The 16612-nt window shown below is 40.7% G+C and overlaps 1 protein-coding gene across 4 annotated transcripts in view; it reads left to right on the top strand.

The window, feature by feature from the left end:
* Positions 1-16612, top strand: part of ARHGAP21 (Rho GTPase activating protein 21) — a 180684-nt gene that overhangs the window by 1286 nt on the left and 162786 nt on the right. For 3 of the 4 annotated variants that reach the window (XM_027772440.1, XM_014585975.2, XM_014585955.2), the window contains exon 2: positions 471-895. In XM_027772440.1, the coding sequence (XP_027628241.1) occupies positions 818-895 (78 nt within the window). In that variant the 5' untranslated portion in view covers positions 471-817. Of the gene's footprint in view, positions 1-50; positions 286-470; positions 896-16612 lie in introns of those variants that run through there. The other variant, XM_014585945.2, reaches the window with a different exon arrangement.

The following is a 16612-nucleotide window of genomic DNA, read 5'->3' as shown; positions in this document are numbered from 1 at the left end:
GGGCGGAGGCTGGCTTTTTGTCTGGGTTTTGGGAGGAGCAGGGAAGCGAGGAGGGTGGTAGAAAAGTGTTACCCCGTTTTGGCCCCGTGGGGAGCAAACTTCCCTGAAGTGTCCGTATCTGGGTGATGCCGAGGCGCGTGCACACGCCCTCTGCACTCCCCAGGAAACCGTCATGAAAGTGCACTTGAACAGGGAGTGTTTTTCTTGAAGGCTGCACCGCAGACCGGCGTGCTGGACGCAACCACCCTCAGTTCCAAGGTTTCTTTTTTTTCCCCTCGCAGATTTGTAAGCTTTTATTTTTTATTTTTTTTTTAATGGGAGAATTATTTCATCTTTCATCTGTGTGGGTCATCGGTTTACCCGGGGTCATCGCTCCCGGGGTCGGGAAGGCGACCTTGGTGTAGACCCGTGGCAAGGCTAAGTTCGGCGTCTAGAGAAAGTTCACGCCCTTTAACTTCTTGCCGTTCCAGGAAGGATTCCTTTGGGAGCTGACGCTCCAGCCTCCACGATCCACTCGGATTCCTCCTGGACTCGGGGGTAGCGCCGAGGAGAAGGTGACTGCTTTTTGCTGTGGCTGCCAAGAAGACCTGTCGCCTTTGTTTTTAAGTCGAGGGAGATGGAAGAAGGCGAAGTCAATTGAAGTCCCCGGACATCATCGCGGCATAGAAGGGACTTCCTGAAAGCCTTCATTCCCTGGCACATTGTTTCACCAGCCCTGGGAGCCCGTGTGCATTTCTTCCCTTTTTGGTGTGTTCGTGGCATTTCTCCCCAATGTGGACTCCAAAGGATTTATCCCTTCTTTGTCATTTGAAATGAAATGATGGCCACACGTCGGACTGGTCTGCCTGAGGGAGATGGTGACAAACTCAAGGCCTTCGGGGCCCCCGCCTGTGAGGTAAGGCTCTGGCTGCACCTTAGGCCGGCTGGGCGGTGGCTCGCGTCTCTGGGCGTCTTGGGGAAGCTGCCCCCGGGACTCAGAAGGGGCTTTCTGGGGCTTTGAGCTGGTCGGTGGGAGTGCCCCTCCCAGGTTGACCAGTAGCGAGTGGAAGCTCTGCCCAGTTTTGTTTCCTAGGATATCCAGTGCTTTTGCAAGAATGTCTCCCACCCTTTGGTGACCCCTTCCCAGGGCACGGAACTCTCCCATCCCTGGAAGCTGTGAATACGCTAAGCCTGACAGTAGGGCACCTGAGTATCCGTGTTCCATCAGTCCCTTGCCTCCAGCGTTTTCGAGTTGAGCTAGTTGAGGGTGGCATTGTGCACGTGGGGTGTGTGTGTCCAGGGTTTGCTCCTCAGGTGGAGAGAGCAGCTGGTGGGGCGCTTGCTACACCTGGAACTTAGTCTCTTGCTGCAGACCTCCCTGTTGTGTAGAAAGTGAAGTCTTTTCACCTGGACAGTTGAGGCACATCTTTGGAAAAGGACCTTCCGGTGTTGTAATTCCAAATCCCTGAAAAATCTCCGTTTAGCGTTCTTTCATGTATGCCCTCCTTTCCCTGCTCAAAAGTGCTGCAGGTGCTCTAGGTGCCAGGTGCCTTCCATTGCTGCTCAGACGGGCATCTCTCAAAGCACCCACAAGATTTTACTCCAGGAACCCAGAAATTTTTTGAGCAGGGAGGACAGAAATCATGGAAAATTCATTGACTTATGGCACCTATCTACCCTGTTGCCTTCACTGTCTTTGAAAAAAATTTTTCCTCATCGTGTTTGGACTGTGTGTGGTTTATTTCTATAATGAATATATTGCGTTTACTTTCTTATGGATGGTTTCTGTAATTGGCTTGTTAAATATACTGAATATAGTGATCCTGTAAACATTACTTTTGAGACGCCTGTATTTTTATTGAAAGGCTGAAGCTTACTTCAGCTGATAATTGCACGCCCAAATGAAGCTTCTCTTCTTCACTGTTTCTTTTGTGTCTCATAAGTATGGAATTTTAACTTCATGGTTTCGTGAAACAAGGTCTAGTTTTAAGTGTGTGAGTTTTGGGATTTTCATAAAAATGATTCAGCAGTTAAATTTTGGTTCATACAGTATGCAAAGAACGTTGCTTTGTGCAGTTTACTTCATGTAGGATTAGAAAGCGGATACAGAAAACGCTGTGAGATACTGGGTGCTGTTTTACCGTTTTTTTAAGGCAGAACCGTAGGTTTACCTAGAACCATTGTTTTACTTCTTGACATTTGTAAACACCTGCGAGCATGTAAAAGCATGATTAAGTGTAACAGCACAATCCTCTGATCATGGTAAACCATAATAACTCCTTTTGGAAGGCCTACCTACAACTTGGCGATTGCTTAATGTGTATTGTAGTTACATAATAACTACTGTGTTTGTGGTCCTAAAGCCTTATTTGTCATTGTCTTGTGAATACTTTAATTAGCATGTTATTTGCATTATATTTGCAAGAACTAATGTTATTAGGTTTTTTTTTTTTTTTTCTTTTTTCCATTCAGGCAGATGCCCCCAAACCAGGAATTTAGACTTATCTTGTCCTTGGCTAGAAAGCAGAGCTTCCAGCTAGTTGCACATTTGGCTTTCATTAACAGTGACAGTTACGAATTTTTTTAAGGGCTGGGAAACTTGTTGTCATTTGGACCTTAGTGCTGGCATGGCTATATTGTTTCCAGTTTGGGAATGAACAGAGCAGAACACTCACATTAAAAAAAATATATACAGTACTTAAGTTTGGTATTAAACTACAATGTCAGTTGACTTTTTAAAGGTTAGGTAGATATTTTGGCTGTAGTCCATGTAGAATTAGAAATAAATGGGGCTGTATGCTGTCAGAAACACTTGAACACCTCAGCACGGAGTGAGGAAAACTTGTGTGACTATTGTCTCTGTTTCGTTGTGATGTGTGTTTATCTCCCATAACTTTAGATGCACATTAAAGCTTATGCTTTTTTTTTTTTTTTTTGTCGTAGAAAAGGAGTTGCCATGAGAATACTTTGGGTTGGTCAAGTTATATTTTTGAACACCGCATTTAACTTTTTTGCTTAATTTTTATTGTAGCTATTTCTAGAGTAGTGTTGTCATTCTTAATTTTTTTAAAAAAGATATGTTTCTAAATGTTTAAATAATAAATTTATGTATGTTTTTAACAAACCAAGAGATGAACATTTTAGCATTAATGCTGCTAATTAACCAAAAAAAACTAACTTTGTAGGACAGAAGAAATCAATGTAGTGAATTAATAAGAGTCTGTTTTTATGTCTTATCTGATTAGTTAACTCCACCTTCTGTGAATAGATCTGTTTGTCAAAAAACAGTCAGAGATTTCTTGTTTATCTTAAGCATTACAATGTAATTTTGTTAATGTGTGAATATATTTAGACACCCCCTCCCAAGAATATATTGGGATGCTCAGAAACAAATAACCAACAGCCCTCTTCAAATAAGGAACTGTGATAATTTAGTAGACTATACTGTCATTATTTGAAGGGTCTTCAAAAATTTCATGAAAAAACCATGCATAGATTTTGATTTTTTTGGGGGGGGGGATCAAAATTAACTTATACTTTAATTCCATTTTCCATGAACTTTTTGAAATTTCTTTGTATAGGAAGAATGACATATCTTATATTCATAAAGTTTTATATACGTTACACATCTAAGAATGTATTTTTCAAAACTGGTTTTCTTCACTGTGAACCACATAAGTGTTTTGTGGGGTGTGTATAGTCTGATGTATCTGACACCCAGCCTTGACTAACTTTGCTTATGAAATCACTTTACATGCACTCTTCCTTTGAATCCTCCGTGTTATTATTACTCCCTTCTGTACAACATAGATTCATGCTTTAAGGTTCAATTTGCCTTACCTGTTTATTTTAACTAAAGAGGTGAAAACATTCACTCAGCTTTGTAAACCACATAATTTTCTCCATTTTTGATGTTTACTCCACTTTTTGCCTGTAGTCCCTACTAGTGTCCACTGGCACTTTCACTGTTTTTTATTAAAACAAACTTATTTATGACTACAAATTAACTTATTTCATTTCTAGACTTTTCTCTGTGTAGGCTAAGATGATTCTATGACTGGATTGTATTTGGCTGGTGAAAAATATTTGTTGATTGACTTTGAAATCATGTGAACAATAAGATAGGGCATTTTCTATGAATGACCTCATGTGAAACCATGCTTTGACTTGACCTTCTGGAATACTGCACACTTCGGTTTTGTCCCAGTTTCCTTCTTCTTTTTCATGGTTCTTGCTCTCACTCCTCTCTGTTCTTCCTCTGCTTACCTCTTTCATGTTGGTTTTATCCAGAGCCAAATCTTTCCATTCCTCTGCTTTTCTCAGTCTCTGGGTTTTATCTGACACCCCCCCAACCCTTGGTTTTAATCTATCGTACTTGCTGGTGTCTCCAAATCTACAACCCTATATTAGATTTTATGGTTGACCTTTTGACATGTATAGCTAATTGCTTATTTGCTGGACCATATTTTGGCTAGCCCACAGGCATTGCAAACTCAATAAATTTTACCCCTACCTCCAACCTTCTTGTGCTCTTTATTTTAGTGAGTAGTAAAATCAGTCTGCAGTAAATCTAATTACTTGTCCAGGTCAAAAAGTAAGCCACCACCTTCTGTACTTCACTCTCCTCATTCTTCACATCCCAAATCCTGTTGAGTCTGCTTTTCAGATCCCCACTGCCACTACCTGAGTGTGATGGTTCATTGTCTCGCCAAAGAACCACAGAAACAGGTGTCTTTTAACCCTGCCCTGTCCCCTTCCAGAGCTCTGCCTTTACTGTACTTGGAGGGATCCTCCTGAGACACTAAGCTGAGCTTTACCTTAACCACAGAAAAAAGTTTTCGGCTTCCATCGCCTTTGAAATAAAGCTTAAACTGCTACCCAGAAGTCTTAAATGACCTCAGTGATCTGGCGCACCTCCTGTCTCACCTGTTCTTTCCATGTTTCCTGCACTGAACTCCTGTGAGGTCCTCTAGAACACTGCATTGTCTCTCTCTTAGCTTCAGGACCTCACCAATGCCGTTTTCTTCCATTGTTCCTTCTGTTCCCTTCCACTCTCCCCTCCTGTTTTGCCCTCTCCTCCAACAGTAATTTTTACTTATCATTCTGGGCTTTTCTTCAACATCACTTCCTCAGGGTAGCCTCCTTTACTCTTCAAGACTGGATTAGTTGTTTCTAGTCCATTTTTCCAAAAGATTCTGTACTTTACTGGGAATAGTACTTCCTCATTTGTCTGTCTCCCACTTGGGTTGCAGTCCCCATGAGAGCAGGGGGCATCTTTGTTTATGGTAGTCAGTGTTCAATATGTGTCTTTTGAATGAATGAATATTCAAGAAAGGCTCTGAATTTTACTCCGTTTTCACTTAGATTTCAGTGTGCTTGGACTCTTAGTGCAATAGTACTCCTACCTCGGTGTCCCCGCCTTCTCTATCTCTCTGAATTTTCCTAATTTCTTGACCTGCTAAGTCTTCATACACCAGAGGATTCAGTGTAACTTGCTTCTCTTTACATTCAGTTTCGTGTTTTTTTTTTTTTTTAAGAATTATTTAGTTTTATTTATTATTATTATTTAATTTCCTATAGGGCACATGCACTCACCAGAGAGAGAGAAAAGAGAGAGAGCAAGAAGCTGCCAGGTCCAGGACTTGAATTGCAGTCGGCCATGTGGAAGTCCAGTGCCTTAACCATCACGCTATCCACTGGCCCCCAGTTTCATGGTTTTAAATAGTATGAATTGATACTGCACATGTATATATACACACACACACACACACACACACACACATATATATACACACATACATACACGTGTGTTTGTGTGTTTATATCTCTAACTTTGACCTATCCCTAACTCAGATTCCTATATCCAACTGACCTGATCACTCAGCATCTCTGCTTGGATATTAGTTAAGCATATCTGACCCAAATCACTGATTTTCTATGTTCATTGTCCCAGTCTGCCTTCCCAGGTTTGTTTCTTCCAGTCTTCCTCATCCCAGGCAGTAGCAATCCCATCCGTCCAGGCTCGGCGTCTTGGGCTGATCTTTGATCTTACTCTTTTACTCTCCTACCTGACATGCAGGTGTGGTCCACTGAGCTTTCAGTGTTAGTCCTGGCCAGTCTAGACTCTATTCTCTACATGGTCATCTCAGTGGACTGTTTATAAACCAAAGCATGTAACTTTTTTTGCTCAAATTCATCTCATAGCTTGTCATTTTCCTGAAGATTAAAGATCAAAATTCTTTCTGTGACCTGATATGTCTACCCTCTCACCTTCTTGCTCTCCCCTCCTCACTCTGTCCTAGGAATCTGAATTTGGGATAGATAGGTCAAAGATAGGACCTCTGCTATTCTGCGTACTCAATAAGCATGGCTGTCCCCGCAGCCTTCTCAGCTGCTGATCTCTCTTCTTGGAGCACTCTTCCTCCAGGTCTGCATGTCTTGTTTCTTCCTCTCCTTTGGGTTTTTGCTTAGAGGTCACCTTCCGAGTGAAGCTTTGCCAGGGAACCCTTAATGAAGGCCCCTCCCCTGCTCCCTGTGCCCTGCCCTGCTGGTGCACCTTCCCCTTTATTTATCTCCATATCACTTAATCCCCATCGACATACTTATCCATCTGATTTTATTTACTTAGATCTGAGACAGGTACTATATTGAGAATGTAATGGTTAAGAATGCAACGTTTGTTTTGTTCACATTGTATTTCTTGTGTTTAGAAGAATGCCTAACATGTAATTGGCCCTCAGTTCATTATTTTGAAAGAACAAATGGAGATGTAGAAAAATCCCCCAATATTACTGAGTTTGCATTTGGGCATGTAATCTGTGGCTACTACCTCTTTTAGATTATACAAAATATGTAGAGTATGGAGTGTGTGTTCTTCCTTAAACCTCCTGTTCCTCTTCAATTCCATTCCGTTTCCATTACTGCTAATGAACATTTTCAATGCCTTTTTTTTTTTTTTTCTTTATATCGTTCTTACCTTTGGGAAACTGGTAACCAAGAAACTGTAACCAAGACAGTGCGTCCTAAACCATATGAAGTAATTTGCACTGAGAGGTGAGAAAATGATAACAGGTAGTGGATGGGAAGTCAGATTGGTCAAAGGAGAAACTAATAAAGCACTATGTCTTTATTGACACTTTTCTGTCTCTTAAACAAATAGCCAGTATATATGCATGCCTTTTAATACATATTTTTCTTAATGTCATAAATATTATCAGTTTAAAAAAATCACACATTATGGCAAAATATTAATAGTTAATTCTGGATGATGAGAATATAGAGATTATATTATTTTTGAATTGTACCCTTTTAGCTAAGATTTTTAAAATAATATATTGCTCTCGTGAAAATCTAGTTTTTCACAAATCTACACTGCTTAAAACAACACTTCAGCACTTTTTTTTTTTTTTCTTGGAGAGGTTTTTCCTACACGGTGCGTGCGCTCACCAGACAGAGACAGAGACAGAAAGCGAGAAATCACCCCCCAGGGGGGATGGCCACGCCGCAGTCCTTTCTCCTCCATTCTCCTCTGGGGATCCTGGGCACGCACGCACACGTGCCCGGCATGAGTTTCAAGCCACTGGGTCCGGGACGCGTACCGTGGTCGGCTACATGGTAGTCCAGTGACATAGCCATTACACTAACTGCTGGTCCTAGCACTTTTTAAAATGTATTCATACTGCTCAAAACAATACTTAACTTTTTTTTTAAGTTTATATTTTTTCCATTGGAGGTATAGGATTCAGTCTAGGCTAATTACAGTACAGTGTTATATAACACTATTATTCAATTTTTATACCTTCTTAATTTATTTTATTTTTTTATTAACAGAGGGGTGCATGTGCTCACCAGACGGGAGAAAGAGAGAGGGAGAAGTACCTCCCAGTGGGATGTAGTCACTCTACAATCCTTTTTCCTCCATTTCTCCATCCTGTCAGGATCCTGGGCATGTGCACACGCACACACTATGTGTTTTTCAAGCCACAGGGACCAGGATTTGAACTGCAGTTGGCCATGTAAGATCTAGCTCCCTCTGCTCAGTGCTTAACTGCTGCATTACTGGACTGGCCTGATGCTGTTAATTCTAAATGTGTGTTCCTTCAGGTACCTGAATCTAAATGTCAGAATGCTCTTACATGTCAAAGCTCTGTGCAGCCAGTGAGGGTGAAAGGGAATTCCGTTGAAACTGGCAGTACTAGCAGTCTGTGTCATTACATGGCGCTTCAGCAGAAGCCTGAATTTGAATGTATTAAGTGGGACCTATCACCATCGACAAAATGAATTTCCAGATCTAAAGAAAATTTCTCCATAAATTGTTCGTGTTCCTTAGCATTCACCTCTTCCAAGTTAAACATTTTTTGAAGTCTGTCGTGTCTTGATTTCATCATCTTCTCTTTAGTAACTACTAGGTCAAATCATCTAGTACAAAAATAATATTCAGTTTCTTTTGTTCTTTGCTTTGTGAAGGGACCTGACATCTTATTATATTTAACAATATGCTGATTTAAGTACGGGCAGTGCGAGTGTTGATAAGATGCACAGATGCTGTTACTGAATGCAGCTATTTTCTGTTACAGAGAGACCATATGGTAGGCACTTGTTTTTCTTTCTGGTTGATGTGATTAGATTACTGAAATGAAACGTTATTGTACTTAAAGATGGTCCTAGTATTTATCTAATTTTAATTGACCATAAGGAATTAAATGTGTTAGGATATTACAAGCTTTCTACATATTCTGCCATTTAAAGTAGAAAGACATCTTCATGCAAAAGTTCACTTCTGAATTGCTTTCACCAGAATACTTTTACAGTTTAAGGTACCGTATTTTCACAAAATCGAATATTGTACAAATAGTCTATTCACAGTAAAATCTGGGAGATGGCATTTTGTGCTTCTAAGATAATATGAGACAAATAGATTTACCATACTGTAGGTTTAAGAAAGTCATCTTCCTTCTAAGTATCAATTTGCAAGAAATTCCACTGTGTAGATTTTTTTTAAATAAAAGAATAGATTTAGAGCCCAAATTTGATATTTCCGAATATTCATTTATTTTGGGAGGAAGTATTTAGACAGAACGTAACAAACTTTGTATCTATTATTATTTTATAAAAGGCTAAAGACTTTATTTACTTTTTCCTAGTGACTGGCTGCTATTAAGTCTCTGTTTGATAACAGACATTTTTTTGATTCAGAATTGATTGCTTTCTCCCTTTTCCTCTGTCGCTTATCTCTGTTCTGAACAGCCATCTGGCATTGTTACAAGTAGTACTATGGATATACAGCGCTGCTCATAACCCCACGTTTCTTTGTCCTTATAACCTAATACACACAAAGTCTCTTGACTCCTTTTTGTTCACTGCCCTCATCTTCAATATATTTTAAAGGGACTTGTGTTCTTTTTTTTCTTTTTTTCTATAGGGTGCATGCATTCACCTGGAGAGAGAGAGAGAAAGCAAGAAATCTGCCCCCATGGAGGATGGTCACACTGAAGTCCCTTCTCCATTCCCTTCTGGGATCTTGGGCATGCATGCATTCACTCCTGGCCTAAGTTTTAAACCACCAGGGAACCACAATCAACTACATGCGGTTCTGGCGACTTGTGTTCTTAAGAACATCTTTCTTGAAGGACCAGCAGATGGGGTAACGGTTAGGTTGCCTAACTCCCACGTAGTCGACTGCAGTTCGAGTCTGCACCCGGTGGCTTAAAACTCAATGCTGGGTGCGAGTGTGTGCATGTCCAAGATCCTGAGAGGAGAATGTAGGAGAAGGGACTGCTACGTGGCCATCCTTCCTGGGGGGTGTGTGTGATTTCTCGCTTTCTGTCTCTCTCCCCAGTGAGTGCGTGTGCCCTAATAGCAAAAATTCTCTTTTCTTCTTTTTAAAGAAGTATGTATGTATGTATGTATGTATTTTAATTTGACTAGAGAGAGAGAGTCAGAGAGAGATGGAAAATGAGAAAGCAAGCTACCAGGTCTGGGACTCAAACCTTGGTCAGCCATGTAGGAATCTAATGCCTCAACCACTACACCACCTGCTGGCCCCAGCAAAATAATCTCCCTTAAGAAAGAAAAAAAGAAAGAAAGAAAAAGAACGAATGAAGGAGCATCCTGAGGGGCTGGCAGGTGGCATGGTCATTAAGGTGCTGGACTCCTGCGTGGCCAACTGCGGTTCAAATCCTGGACCTGGTGGCTTGCTTTCTTACTGTCCCCCTCTCTCTTCCTCTGTCACTCTCTGGTCAAATTGAAAAACAATGATTAAAAATTCAAATCTTTTTTTTTTTTTTTTTTAAGAATATCTTGATTTCCTTCTCACAATGTGGAGCCTATCCTTTAATGTCAGAAGATATAATGTTAGAATGTAGTTACATTTAGACATTTCTTCTGGTTAGGGCTTAGCTAATATAATCTGTGAGGTAATTAATTTTTTTTTTCCTCTGTTAATGGGCGTGTGCACCTACCAGAGAGAGAGAGAAAGGGAGAGGAGAAAGCACCCTTGGGGCACTCATGGGGCCTGATCATGCTGCAATCACATCTCTGCCTCCCCCTCCCTTTGGGATTTTGGTTACATAGGTACAGGTATCTGCTTGTTCCTCAAGCTGCTCGTCAGGGACTTGAACCGCTTGTCAGTCATGTGGGACGCAGCTGCCGAAACCACCAGACCACAGAGCTGTTTGTTTTTAAAACTGCAAGGAATGTAGAGCATCCTTAATATCCAGTATTTCCTAGTAAATAAAGATTTTATATTTTCAAGGACTTATGTAAGCTTGATCAGTGAGACCTACTTTCTGGTCTGGGATCCGCATTTTAGCTTCTGGTACCATGTAGCTGTGCATGTGAGGGGAAGCTCTCTGGGCACCCAGCTTAAATCAGATCTTCATTTAATGCTCTTAGGAAATTGTTAGTTTACTTTTTCCCCCCATTTGATAATATATCATAAACACCCTTCTTGTCCTAGATAGAGACCGTGCTACTGAGAATTAGCAGAAAATCCTATGTTTCTAGTTGACTTTGAAATAAAGCTGTTTATACCAGGATCCTGCTGTTATAATAGTTCTTAGCTTAGATGCGCACATTGTTTACAATTCTTAATGTTTCATCTAACCTGATTTCTTTTTTGAGAGGTTTTTGCCATAGGGCACGTGTGCTCACCAGAAAGACAGAGACAAAGAGAAAGTGAGAAATCTCCTCCCCGGGGGATAGCCACTCCACAATCCTTTCTCTGTTCTCTCAGGATCTTGGGCATGCACACACCCACACGTGCCGGGCGTGAGTTTAAGCCACCGGGTCCAGGACTCGAACTGCGATCAACTACGTGGGAGTCCAGCAACATAGTCATTACGCCAACTGCTGATCCCTTCTGACCTGATTTCTGACTTTCATGGGTCTTTATTACCTGTGAGCACCAATAGTGCCTTAGCAGAATATGCAGCTGATTCGATTTAACACTGATTGGAACAGTTACACTCTAGACTTAGTGGGAGAAAATTGATTCCTCTGGACTGTCTTCCTTGGGATGGGATGAGCCAAACTAGAATCCCTAGCGTGGTTTGTAGCCGCTAGAACTCCGACTGCTTTGGACTTAGGGGTAACACGGATCCTCTCCAGGTGAGGAGAGGAACTTGGAAGAAGAATCTTTTTTTTCTTGTTTATTCTTTAACTGCTGCCACTATTCTTCACTGTCTTATTTCAGTACTATTATCTTTACTGCTAAGTTTGACTTTCAGACAAGCTTCTCAGATACTGTGTTTGGACCTATTGGGGGCGTTAGGGGAAGGCAGATAGATATTTAAATATAAAATATATGCATGCCTTCAGGGAACACAATGATACCCAAAACATACAGTTTAGAAAGTGAATATACTATTGGATTTATAAGATACAAATGACCAAAACTGACACAAGGAGAAACTTTAAAAAAAAAAAGAATTTGAATGGGTACCATCATATGTATTAAAACAATTGCATTTGAAATTAAAAATCTCTTCGCAGGGCCAGCAGGTAGTGCGTAGGTTAAGGTGCTGGATCCCACATGGCTGACTGTGCAATTCCGAGTCCCAGACCCGGCAGCCTGAAAATCACACTGGGATTGTGTGTGCGCATGCGTGCCCCAAATCCTGAGGATACAGGAGGAGAAGAGATTGTGGTCTGGCCATCCCCCATTTCCCCCCCCCCCCAAACCCCCCCCAAACCCCTTTCCCCCCCCCCCCATAACCCTCCCCAACATACTTCTCTGGCAAGGACACTCACCTTATAGCAAAAACAAAAACAAACAAAACCTCTCTGCAAAGAAGACTCCAGATCCAAGTGGTTATGTTCAAATGTTTAAGGAAGAGATTGTACCAGTGCTGTACACACTCAGGAAATAAAGGCAGGAGAGTACTTCCTGTCTCCTTTTATAGGGGCATAAACCTGATAACAACCAGATAAGATCATTATAAGAAAAGCAGTGTTGATCTCTCTGGGCTCAGGTTTCCTTGGCAGCAACATGGCTAAACACCAAGAAGGTTGGCATCATTGGTAAATATGGGACCGCTATGGTGCTTCCCTCCGGAAAATGGTGAAGAAAATTGAAATGAGCCAGCGTGCCAAGTACACTTGCTCCTGTGGCAAAACCAAGATGAAGAGATGGGCTGTGGGGACCCGACACTGTGGTTCCTGAGTGGACACGGTAGGCCCTACTTCCTGGACCCACAACACTATAGACATTCGGAATGTCACTAGCCTACAATAAATGAATTAATTTATGTAATAAAAGAAGGGTAGACAAATCACCTTACTGTTTGTAGATCTAAAAGTCTTTAGTAAAATATTGGCAATATCTGAAAAGTACACTACATCACAATAAGTTGGAATTATCCCAGGAGTTAAAAATTAGTGGATCATTCAAAAGATCAATGTAATTTACCATAGTAATAAAGGAAGAAATTCATGGAATCATCTCAGTAGGTGCAGAAAAAGCATTTGACAATATAAAACAGTCATTCATGATAAAAAAAAAACTCTGAGAAAATTGGAACCAGAAGGAAACTTCCTCGATTCAGTACGGGCATTTATGTCTCTAACAGTTAAAATCCTCAGACTTGAAATATCTCAAATGTCTGGTGACAGGTGGAGTAATAAATGATAATATCCATGTGATAGAATACTGTTCAGCAGTTAAACAGTGAATTGATGGTACACGTAATAACATGGATGAATCTCAAAGATGTTGACGAGCAGAGGTCAGACTCGAAAGAGTACATAATGTGTGATTCCGCTTGTAGAAACTCTAGAGCTGGCTATAGCAGACTGATACTGTCTGGGCGGGGTAGGCTTTGACGGTAAGGGGCATGAAGGCGGTTTGTGTGCTGGAAATGTTCTGTATCTTGATCGTGTGGTGGAGATGGTTTTACAAGGGGTCCTCAAAAAGTTTGTGGAAAATGCGTATTTTGGAAAAGGTATGTGTGATTTTCAAAACATCTCGTGTACCAAGAGTAAAATTGTACGTTAACTCTGTTCTTCCACAGATGTTTTGAAGTCTCCTGGCAGACATTTGTCAGAGTTCATGAAATTGCACCTTTCACATGGGTGCATTTTACTGTATGTACATTAAACTTTAAAAAATATATATTTGAAAAGAAAAAGTGATAACACCAAATTTTAGTGAGGGTGTGGAGCAGCTGAAACCTTGGTATATTCTGACAGGAGTTTAATATGGTATAACACTTTAAAACCTCATTTCTTATACAGTTTACTATATACCTACTTTATGGACTAGCACTTCCATTCCTAAATATTTCCTCAAAAGAAAACACATGTCAGGGACCAGCAGTTAGCGTAATGGCTATGTCGCTGGACCCGGTGGCTTAAAACTCATGCTGGGCGCATGTGCGTGCGTGCCCAAGATCCCGAGAGGAGAATGGAGGAGAAGGGATTGCGGCGTGACCATCCCCCCTGGGGGTGATTTCTCGCTTTCTGTCTCTATGTCTGTCTCTGTCTGTCTGGTGAGCGCACGCGCCCTACAGTGAAAATCTCTCCAAAAAAAAAAAAAAAAAGAAAAAGAAAACACATGTCCACACAAAAGATTTGTACAGGAGTGTTCCTAACAGCTTTACTTAGAGTAGTAACAATAAAAAGCAGCAGCCTATTCATTCATACAGTAATAGGGGCGGATATCAAAAAGGAATGCTAAACGCAAGGGGTTAGACTAAAGGATACAGAAGGTATGAATTCACTCATACGAAGTTTCAGAAAAGGCCCAGCTGCCAGTTGTGCAAACCGAAGGGCACCCGGGCACCCTGACTGTCGGCGGCATCACATGGAGGGTGGGTACCAGGCCCATCCTAAACAGGCCAGGCCCCTCTGAGTGGCCCTGGCTGACTAGGAGGCCTGGGCAGGGGGATCGTGATGTGGCCAGATCTTGTCAGAACTGGCTCTCATTCTCCTTCTTACTCTTTCACGTTCTCTCATTTGAAAAATGAGCCAAGATTGTGGACAGGCCAAACTAATGTGTGTTGCTAGAAATCAGAACAGAGGTTGCCTCTGAATTGGAGGGTGAGGGGAAGGGAAGCTTGGGAGGGGAATAGAAATATTCTAAATCTCTATGCGGGTGTGAGCTACTCAGGTGCGTGCACTAGCGAAATTTCATAAATTATACATTTAAAAACCTGTTTTTTACACTGTGAGTAAATATTTCTACTTTAAAGGATGAAATTTAAAAAGGAGGCCATCAGGTGGTTAAGTCGCTGGACTCCCACATGGTTGACCATGGTTTAAGTCCTGGACCTGATGGCTTGGAAAAAAAAAGAAAGAAAGGGAAAAAACTATAAATATAATGAGAAGTTGAAGTTAAAACTGTTGGATAAAACAAAATAGCTTGCCCAGTACTAAAATATTAGATCTGTTCTCTCTCACTCTTATCAAAATACTTTTAGCTTCTATGATTATTTTTTCTTTTTAGAATTATTTATTTGAACTTTATTACTATTTATTTTTTAATTCACCAGAGAGAGAAGGAAAGTAAGAAAGCAAGGCACCAGGTCCAGGACCTGAACCTAGGGCAGCCATGTGGAAATCTGGTACCTTAACCACCATGCCACCTGCTGGCCCCTTTTCTGTGATTCCTAAGATCTAATTCAAGGGGGCCAGCAGGTGGTGTGGTGGTTAAGGTGTTGGACTCTCAGATGGGTAACCGTAGTTCGAGTCCCAGACCTGGTGACTTGTTTACTTTCCCTCTCTGTCTCTCTCTCTGGTGAGTGCATGTCCTGTACAGCAAAATTAAAGATTAAAAATAAATAAAATTAAATGAATAACAGTTTATTTTGTATTAAATAACAGTTGATTTTTTATTAAGTATTCTACTTAAGCATTATAGTTCTATATTCTTATATATGTAAAAACCTAAAAACCTATGTTGTAATGTTTCTTTAGTTATGCCCAATAATTACATATATAAAAGTATATATAATATATAATGTAATAATGTATATATATAATGTGATATAATAATAAATATAAAAATATTATATATATAAAATAATATATATTGTATATATTTTTTTAGATTTTGCTATTAGCATAAGGTGCATGTACTTGCTGAAGAGACAGAGAGAGAGAGAAGGTGAGAAATCACCCCCAGGGGTCATGGCCATGCTGCAGTCCCTTCTCTTTTGTTTGCTTCTTGGAATTTTGGGTATGCACATACAAGTGTATGGCTTGATTTTTAAGCTGCTGGATCCAGGGTTTGAATTGTGGTTGGCTATATGGGAGTCCAGTGCCTTAACTACCATGCCACCTGCTGGCCTTAATAATTTTTTTTTTTTTTTAATTTGCTTAGGAGTTTTTGGTTAACTGTTTTGGTAATGTGCTAAAATATACACAACATAAAATTTATAATTTTAACCTTTTTTTTTTTCTTTTAAGGTTTTTGCCATAGGGTACATGTGCTCACTGGAGAGAGACAGAGACAGTGAGAGGGGAAGTGAGAAATCACCCTCCAGGGGGAATGTCCATGCCATAATCCCATCTCCTCCATTCTCCTCCTGGGAATTTGGGTACGCACACACATGTGCCCTGTGTGATTTTCAAGCCACCATGTCCCAGATCTGAACTGTGGTCTGCTGGGAGGGAGTGCAGCACTGTAACTACTACATCGCCTACAGACCCTAATTTTAATCATTTAATCATTTTTAAGTGTAAACTTTGTATTAAACACTTTCATAATATTGCATAACCATTACCATTTCCAGAACTTTTTCATCATCCAAAACAGCTCTACCCATTAAGCCATCATTCCTCATTCTTCCTAGTCCTTGGTAGCCTCTATTCTACTTTCAGTGTTACGAGTTTGCCTATCCTAGACACCTTATATATGTAGAATCAGAATATTTGTCCTTTGGTGTGGCTCACTCCACTTAGAATAATGTTTTCAAGGTTCACCCATGTCGAATGATGTATCAGAGCTCTTCTTTTTGATGGCTAGTATTCCATTGTATGCATACACCACATTTAGCTATCTGTTCATCCATTGATGTACAACTGGATTTTATCCGTCTTTCGTCTATTGCGAGGATTGCTGCTGTGAGCGTTAGTGTACAAGGTTCTGTTCATTGTTATTGATCCTTTTGGTATTGGTGTTGGTGGCAGAGCGGTT

This window comes from Tupaia chinensis, unplaced genomic scaffold (genome assembly GCF_000334495.1).
Source record: "Tupaia chinensis unplaced genomic scaffold, TupChi_1.0 Scaffold000001_1, whole genome shotgun sequence".
Classification (NCBI taxonomy): Eukaryota; Metazoa; Chordata; class Mammalia; order Scandentia; family Tupaiidae; genus Tupaia; species Tupaia belangeri.
This window is presented reverse-complemented; position numbering and strand designations above follow the sequence as displayed.